Source organism: Hydra viridissima, unplaced genomic scaffold, assembly GCF_058129835.1.
Source record: "Hydra viridissima isolate aposymbiotic clone 2 unplaced genomic scaffold, HvirCarnegie_v1 scaffold_6, whole genome shotgun sequence".
Taxonomy (NCBI): domain Eukaryota; kingdom Metazoa; phylum Cnidaria; class Hydrozoa; order Anthoathecata; family Hydridae; genus Hydra; species Hydra viridissima.
The window spans coordinates 10,004,519-10,014,118 of NW_028324305.1; the positions used below are offsets into that span (position 1 = coordinate 10,004,519).

The window sequence follows — 9,600 nt, forward strand, 5'->3', positions numbered from 1 at the left end:
TTCAAAAAAAAGAACTTAGAGACCATTTAGATGTATTTTTGTCGTCACAAATAATTCACCTTTACACAATGTCTCTTCAGTATGTCTGAGTTAAATTTATTCGAAGAAAAGCAGTAGTTATGGAAGTTTTCTGTTTTTTCAAGGCAAATGTAATTTTTTAACTTTTCTGAGTTTTCAATTTACAAAGTTTTTTCAAGAAGAAGTTAAATCTTAATATTAATAATATTATAGATATATATTTTGGACTTCAGATAAAAGTAGAAGGAAAGTTATCTAGGGAACAGATTGTTGTAATTGTTTGGGTAACATGTGGATATTGATATGTGTACTGAATGAACCACCATTGATTGTACTGCATGGACTGAACCATTTTCAGATTAGAGCATTTATTGCGTTTCAGTTTGTTACTTACTAAAACAAAATAATCGTGTCTTTTTAATATAAACAAGTTGTGAAAGTGTGACTAATAAAATATACTAAAAAAAAAAAAAAATCTTGGGCATAAAAAACTATAAAGCTCATGGTTTATCATGATTCATTATAGGTTAATTTTCACTAGGATAACAATATTATCATTCAATATTGGAACATCAATATACCCTCATTGCTTTGCATAATTCAACATTTTATTTATTACGAGTTTACTGCTGGTCCATTCAGTACAATCAACTGTACTGAATGGACCATTAAACAATTTAGTACAGGTCATGTTTATCGCATTTTTTAACAATATTTCAATTGCTCAATGGTTTACACCTTTCAAGGATAGTTAGTTAAGATATGAATCTTGTCTTCTGAACTAAAAAACCCACCATAGTTATTCACAAAATAAATATTAATCGAATTTATAAAAAAGTCTTATTTTGTGGTCCATTCAGTACAAGTCTCCCCTATAATTAAAATTTCTTACAAAAAACATTGAAATTAAGTTGTTATTTTACATTTTGTTTATACAATTCATCTGAAAAACTTCACAAAGCTTTTCTTTCTTTAATGGTTGGTTTAATTTTCAAAGCTTGTGGGAAGTTTTTGATGTAATATTCAGAAAAAATACTTTTTAGTCGCTATGCTCCTTTCATATGGCAAAAGGTGCTGTTCATACTATTAAATTCAGCATGCATGCTTTCTAAACCTTGCTCTCCATTAATATTGAGACCCAAACCCCAATTTCTTATAAAATCAACACAATGATTTTCCAACAAATGCATTTTTGGCGTAATGGACTCATTAGGCCATGTTTTACAAAAGTAACTCATTAATTCTTCAATGGCTCTTTCTAATACCAAAAAAAGTAAACAAATTAAAGAACGTAGAAAACAAAGAAAAGAATAGCTACAATAACCCTTACAAGAGTAATTTAAATGAGAATTAATTTTAACGAGAGTACTATAATACAAGACAATATATTTTTGAAAAATGTAATTTCACCTTATTCTGATAATGGATTCTTATTAATGATTTCACTTGAATTCATAAAGTTGTAGCATGTTGCATATCTGCAGAACAAAACAACAAATTTCTCACTCAAGACCTCTGCGTCATTATGAACATCTATATCAATAAATCCAAGATTGCTTACTATCTTTGGTATTGAATTGAAAAGATCTAGGACACTGTTTAGCTAATGAATAAAGATAATTTTAGGGCACATTTACAAAATTAGCATTTAAAAAGCTTTATTTATTTATGACCTTATGTATTTGAGAAGATATTTATACAACTCATGTTTACATGTATGTAGAAATATAGATGAAAAAACCTGCAACATTTTATGAACATGGTTCCCCAAAAAACATTTTGACCACATAGAACTTGATCAAGTTTATTCACGAGTGATCCATGAGATTTTTCAAATGTTTTGGATCGTAGTTCTTCTAATACAAACAGCTCTATAAAAAAAAATATACATGTATACAATTATACAAACTAAAAATTAAACAAAAACTATATAGGGTAGACCGGGGCACATTGGCCCTAGGGGCAGGTTGGCCCTTTTAAGTTTGTTCTATGACTATGCGCTTCGGCGCCCTAGGAATCAAGGGGAAGGTCAACAGCATTCCTCCCCTCATTCCTCAGAAGTATCACTGATATCTGAGCACAGTTGCCAGTGTTGTATCTTTTTATCAATTTTGGATAAGCTGAAGTATATTTTGAATAATTTGCTTGATGTGTTTGTGTTCACTAGTCTTCGACAGTAGTGTTATAGGTAAGTATCTTGTTTGAAGTTTACAGTCTGAGGATTATTTTAATATACAATGTTACACAGTATCTGTTGATGGGTTAAGAAAAAAGTAATTTTTACTCTAAACATGGCAATGGGACAGGTTGACCCAGTACAAATGAGGCACGTTGGCCATGTGGGCTAAAGTACCCCGTTTACGCATGCATATTTTTAAATTCATATTAAATTGTTTGTGATGGAAAAAAAAGTCAGTGATAGAATGTTTTTATTAAAACGCTAATCTGATTGAGACTTTTTAGCCAGTTTCAAAACATTTGATAAGATTAAGCCTAATGAATCAATTAGGTATTTAACAAATTTATTAGAATCTCATACTATGTAGGGAATATGCAAATTTATGTAAGAATGTAATAACAGTAAGTAAATTTTGAGGGCTGATCTGCCCCAACCCATGGGCCAACTTACCCCAAGTAAGGGGCACATTGACCCAAGGAACATCAACTTAAAGCATTTTAAAAATTTTCACAAGTTTACTTAAGCTTTTAATAAAAGATTTTTTTATTTTACATAGTTTTAGCAACCTTCTCCCATAAAGAAACAAAATAAGACACGAAATGCAAAAAAGTTAGAAATCAAAGAAAAAAAAGCAGGCCAACGTACCCCAGTCTACCCTATGCAGTAATACTTAAAATGCACCTACCCTTGGTCCTCTGGCAGGAAAGGCAAAATAGTTTGATTCAGAGTTAACTACTTTTTGATTTATAACATGTAATGCAGCATCTTTTACAATCTGTGATAAAGCATCATTTTCTTTTAATAAAAATACATCAGCAAGAGTTGTATCAACTCCATTTATTTTTTTTACATATCTGAGTCTGCAATAATTTATCACGAATACAATTTTCTTCATGTAATTTTTTAAGCTCATTTTTTTAACTGTATATTTTAATTTGCATTTCTTATTGCAACCTAAAAGAATGTGCTCTATCATTTGTATCACATTAACAGAATTTAAAACTGTATTTAACAGAACATGTTGTTCACAAATAAAGCATTTTGCTTCTGTTTCCAACTTTCCTTTAATCTCCTAAAACAAACACACTTAGCAAAACGAATGTTGACACTCTTTTAGTATTAGTTGCTTATACATGATGTTGTTGCATAACTTGCATATACATAATTTTAAATATGGATTTGAAACAGGATCAATATCTATTGCATTTAAACACAAAATTGGTTTTGGTATATTACCAAATAAGCTATTTAAGATTAACCTGGTCCATCTCTTTTGATTTTGTCCTACGACACATGGTCAACCAGGTTTTCATTTTTTAATTTTCCTCCCTGAAATTTTGGAAAACAAAAACATTTCTCTGTGCATGGTAATGACCAGTTGATTGCTTTAACACTGGTGCTAGAACCTTTTTTTAATGTTCCTCAATATGGTTTAGCATCTCCTACACATTTTTTGTGGATGAACCTTGTTATTGTCAATACATTTTCAGAATATTTATTCATATCAACTGAGTCTTTTATTATAGCTTCTCCACATATTCGATAAAAAATATTTAACTTGGTTGAATGGTCCATGTTTACAAAATATCTAAATATGGCAGTTATGTAAGATGAATAAAAAAAGTGCAAAAAAAAAAACAACTGGTCTTTAGAATTAACTCTAAAAAAAGGACAATAAAATGAAGAAAACAAAGAGTTTACTTTCAGCTTCAGAAAATTTGTTTCATTATACTATAGCTGATTAAAAAACTGAACATTTCAAGAAAAATATTTTAACTTTTGATTTAAAAACTTTTGTTGAAAATCTTGATTACAACGATAAAACTTATAATACAAGGTTGCATCTGTCATCTCTGAAACAAATCGCTACGGTTTAGAAGAAATTTGAAATATCAAACATAGAAAAATCCAATTAGAATGGTTGAGCTTCAGAGAAACGTAATGGAAAAAACTAGAGTAGGTACAAACGGCGGGGCGGGGCGGATCTGCGGAGCGGATCATTCAAGTAACACGGCACTTTTAATAGTTAAATTTCTGCAAACGAATTTAACCTGAACAAACATATTGCTAAATTTTTTTATGATGACTTTTTAATAAATGGCTGTGCCAGTTTTGATAGGTTGCATAAAGCACCTTAAAATAGAGGTTATTGCAAATCTTATCGCCAAGAGCAATAATGAAGATAGAACAACTACATTCAACAATCCTAAGGCAGGCGAAGTTTATGTCATACAAGTGAATCATGGAAAAGGTTAGGCAGCAATATTTCAGTGCACTTGTATAGCATTTGTATTTTTTAAATATATTTGTATACTAAAATAGTATAATGTAGTAAATAGCATAGTTTTTGGATTAAACTAGTAAAAATCAATTACGATGCCTAAAGTAAAGTTAGACTTTAAACACATTTAAAGAAGTTATACCTGTAATCTACAATGCAGACTGTAGCCTACATGTAGTCTACAAGACTGTATATAGCTTTGTATCTTTTAATATGTTTAAAGTAAAATCTAACATTACTTAGGCATATTTTATCCTTTACTTAAGGCTATGCTATAGTAAAGCAAGATATCTTATTAATAAATATGAAAGGACTTCTAAATGTCATTTAATATTATATTGAATATTTTCAAGATGTCATTTAATATGCAACATTTTTTTGAAGCTAAAAATTGTCTTTCCTATTATAATTTATTTGAAGATTTATTTTTTATTGTAAAATGGCTCCATAGCAAACTTACATGCTTGTGTCTATTTTATATTATGTCAGTGTAAGACATGCTATAGAAAATAATCTGTAGATTTTAAATGACCTTTTTTATACATGCTGTTTAAAAGTATCTGTGATCTAAGTCGGACAGATCTTGTTGTTATCCATTACATCGGTAATCACAACCTTGCAGTTTTAGTTCCTCATGGTAAATATATCTTGCATTTTGATAATGGTTTTTGTTTTTCTTTTAAAAGTTTTACGTAAGTTTACTACTAAATAAAACCTACTTTAAATAAAATCTTTTAATAATATATTTAATTAAAATTCATGTTGTGTAGCCCCCTCTCTTTTTCATTCCAAACTTTGCTTTGAGTTTTTTTTACACTGTCAAGTAACATTTTGTTTTTAAGCAATAAACATTCATTCTGGCCGATGACAACAGTAGGCGGATCACCTGATATAAATCGGCGGATCACGTTTTTTTTTTTTGTTGAACAATCATTAAACTTTACAGAGTTTCACCAACTCTTCACATAAATAAGTGATAAAGCGTTAGAAGAAAAGTTAAATACAACTGAGAAAAGATGTAAACGCGAAGACTCGTAAATGATAAAGCGATAATAAGAAAAGTTAAAAACAACGATCAGAAAAGACACATACAAGATGACTCGTCCACTCTTCACATCAATAAATGATAAAGCAAAAAGAATTAAGTTAAAAACAACAACTGAGAAAAGACGTAAACATGAAGACTCATCAACCTGCCATATAAATAAATGAAAAGATATCGCAACAGGAAAACAAGCAAAATCTATAAAAGCTCAAAAAAAAGTAAGAATCTAGGAAGTTGGAGTTTTTGTTAGAAGAAGAGATTTAAAGAGGATTTTAAGAGAAAAGAATTTTTAAGAGATTTAAAGAGGATTTTTAAGAAGAGAAAGAATTTTGTGATAAGAAGGGTATTTTGATGAATAAGCAGTTTAATAAGCAGTTGAATAAAAGAATTTCAAGTAAGATTTTGTTTTTAAGCATTAAACATTCACTCTGGCCGATGACAACAGTAGGCGGATCACCTGATATAAATCGGCAGATCACGTTTTTTTTTTGTAGAACAATCATTAAACTTTACAGAGTTTCATTTAAACAATCAAAATATTAGGCGAATCACTTAATATAAATTGGCGGATCACTTTGTTTTTTGGTAGAACTATCATTAAAACTTATAGAGTTAGACTTAAGCAATCAAAATATTAGGCGTATCACTTCATAAAGTTTGGCGGATCTCTTGATATAATTTGGCGGATCACGTTGTTTTTTTGTAAAACAATCGTTAAAATTAAAGGAGTTTGATTCAAATAATCAAAATATTAGGCGGATCACTTGATACAAATTGGCGGATCACGTTGTTTTTTGAGTTCATAAAATTTATAAGATATTATAAACTTATATACTTTTTTTTGTCGTTTAATAAAATTGTAATATGCAAATTCCTTCTAAATATTATATCGTTAGTGAATTTAAACTATATCTGAATCGTTTTTTTTAATGAAATATAACTCGCTTTAGTAACGTTTAAATGATCCGCCCCGCCGTTTGTACCTACTCAAAAAACTAGACTTTTTTTTTCATGTTTTGCACTTGTTGACTGCGCATGCTCAGAATAAAGTTCCAAAAAGTATCAATTTAAAACTGCCGTGGATTTGATATTGACTCAGTAGTTAAGAATCTACTCAGAGTTTTTAACAAGTTGTGATGAACAGATTTAAATTGGTTAGCAAATACTTCAAATGTCAACCCGAGATTTGTTTAAAACAATGACTAGGTTCAATAATGTGACCTTTGCACTCCATTGAAAAATTTTAATTAAAAGTAATTTTTCCATTCCTCTCAGTTTCCTAAATCAAAGTAAAAACTAAAAAAAAGATTTGTATGCCTATTACATAAAAAACTTATAAATGAAAATTGTTTTTGATAATTTAATTGTTATTAGTATTTTTTTTGAAAATTTATCAATGAAACAAAACTTTTACTTTACACAACACACTTGAAGTCTGTCATAATCTTCATCAGCAAATAAAGTGTTTGCTTCATTAAATTTTTTAGGATTGAAAATAGTTGGAATAGTTTTGAATTTTTTTTTTCTTGTTCGAAACCGTTGCTTTAAATTAATTTTATAAAATACTTGTCTTAAAAAAGCTTGATGCCACGCAAGTCAAAAACATTAAAAAAAAAAACGAATTTTTCCTTTTACTCGTTATTTAATCAACTCAAATATGCCAAATGAATTGTTAAAAAAAAAATTGATTTATTTTCACACAAAACATTATTTGTTCAAGAATTTAACAAAACTCTAATATTGCAAAAGTAAATTGAGATAATTTCTTTCATTATCACACTTTGGTTGATATTAGGTCCATTATTAAACACATCACATTTTGTTTTAACTAGTTCTTTGAACAAAATTATTAAACTTGCGAGTACCTTTATAGATAATTTGAGAGTTTGATATTAAGCCTCGAAAAAAATAAAATTTGTTTTAGCTGGAGTTTTCCCCATCACTTTCAATTTCACTTTCAGTGTCTCTCTGAGGCACTTCTGGTTTTTTCAGAAGTTCAAGAATTTCAGGGGAAAGTCAAGTCTTTCTCTGGTTTCTTTTTCTCTTTATGGCTGATGTTTCCTGTATAAGAGGGTCATTTACATCAAGCAATCTAAAAAATAAATTACTCATTCCATCATTTAGGAACATTTTTCTTGTATGGTTCAATCTAATGCTTCTTAAATTCTTGTTGCTTGCCTCTGAAGCTTCTTCATTTGTGAGTTAATGCAAATTTTAACCGCCAAAATGAAGCAAAAATATTTTCTACATATATAACAAGCCCTGATCCAAACACATTGGTTGGAGAAAAACCTCCTGCAATAGCTGTTACAACAGATAGAGGTAAATCATTACAATCTAGTGTGCATGACAAAGCATTACCAAGAACATCAAAAGGTTCGTTAACTCTGGAAATATTCTATCCGTATCCCTAAGCTGCAGGGCATAAACTTACTAACAAGGGATAAAAAAGAGGAAAGTCTAGAAGACTCAGACACTCCTGAAAAAAATATTTGAAGAGGAAAAATTGAAAAGACTCTTTAAATAAAAACCTCTATCGCAAAGTTAATCGAAATTAAAAAAAGTAGTTTAGGAGAGTTTTCCTTTTACCAGCATCGATTCAATGTACAATGTGAAATAATTACTTTTATGTGTTTTTTCCTCTTCATGTTTACGTTTTTTTGATATTTTTATAAAATATTTTGTTGGTTTAAAATGTGTTTTTATTATTCATTCATATCGCACTTTTTTTTTGATGAAATTTCTTACTATATTAATATAAAAACTTTGTGTACCAATGCTCCCCATTAGGATGACCCAAAAAAAATAACCAAAAAATGTTTGAGAATCATATTGCATACCCTTTCTCAAAATGATCTAACAAGACTTCTATTTCTAAATATTTTTCCAATCACATAGCTTTAACCGATCCCTCAAAAATGACATCCAGTTTTATAAAATACCAAATACGACATTTTGCACTAATAAAATTTTTTTTCTTTCTGAAATGTCTTAAATTTATAGCATAATCATTATGTAATGCCATATTATTTATATCGTAACAGCATTTAATTTAAACAAATATTTAAACGAAAACTTATGAAAGTAAAGTCAATGATATTACATGTGAAACAAATCAATGCGGTTAGAAGAACAAAGTTCTTTTCTGTGTTTTTCAACAACTTGCAACAGAAATTGTTTCTGTTCTATTCTTCTAAAACAGAAACAATTTCTGTTCTTGCAATAGAAGCTGTTTCTGTTTTGTTTTCAAAATGAATTAAACTCCTCAATCATTGCAACCCTTCGCTCTGCACAACTATTTACACATGAGAGGTGTGCAATAACCTTGACTGCTTCAAGATATGATGATTTTTCTGGCAAGTATTAGGACTGATATGCAGGAAGCTGTCATCAAGGTCTAGCGTACTAAAGAATAATGACGACAGCTGTAAGTCCTCGATGTATGCTGGCAATGTCTTGATCAAGTGAGTTTCCTCTCTGATGGCAAGTGTTGCTTTCTGGGCTGCTTCAATTTTCTGCGAGAAAAAACATAGTGATGCTAGTTCTGGGCTCAAATACTAGGAGTGAGGAAGCATCATCTTCAGTTCTGCTTCTTGGATTTGCTTGTCTTCATATGCTTTAAACCATGACTCTAGATACATAGATACAACAAACCGATTCAACCGACTGATAGACTTGACCTATTAGCCCAATAGCAGTTTTGTTTCCTTTCAGAAGAAGTTCCATCTTGAGTGAATAAATGGCTTTAACCATCCAGCGGGCTCTATGGAAGGCTCCTGGTCTTCTGATTGTCACCTAGGAATTTGTGTATTGTGTAAACTTTTATGCATTTACAACTTTGGTAGTAAAAATCACTGAAACTAGCAGCGTAGCTTATCTTCAAGCCAATTCCAACTGCGAGAGCTGAAAGCTGTAAACGTTTAAGATAATCATCTCTGGAATGTGAAATTTCCAATTGCTGTTTGATAAAGTGTCTCATCTCAGCTGTGCTGTTATCAGAGGCTGTGCTGCGTCTTTTTTAATCTGATAATTAAGCGTAGACCAAGTCTATTAAAATCTCTTAAATATTAGGTATGT

At 30.0% G+C, this 9,600-nt stretch overlaps 1 protein-coding gene across 1 annotated transcript; it reads right to left on the minus strand.

Moving 5' to 3' along the window:
• Positions 1-891: 891 nt before the first annotated feature.
• On the minus strand, positions 892-3,466 carry LOC149886969 (uncharacterized). The gene is made up of 4 exons (XM_090090832.1): positions 2,883-3,466; positions 1,760-1,887; positions 1,429-1,496; positions 892-1,276 (listed from the first exon to the last, which is right to left on the minus strand). The coding sequence occupies exons 1-3, from the start codon at positions 3,171-3,173 to the stop codon at positions 1,430-1,432; spliced, it is 486 nt and encodes a 161-aa protein (XP_089946958.1). The 5' UTR covers positions 3,174-3,466; the 3' UTR covers positions 892-1,276; position 1,429.
• Between the last annotated feature and the right edge of the window lie 6,134 nt (positions 3,467-9,600).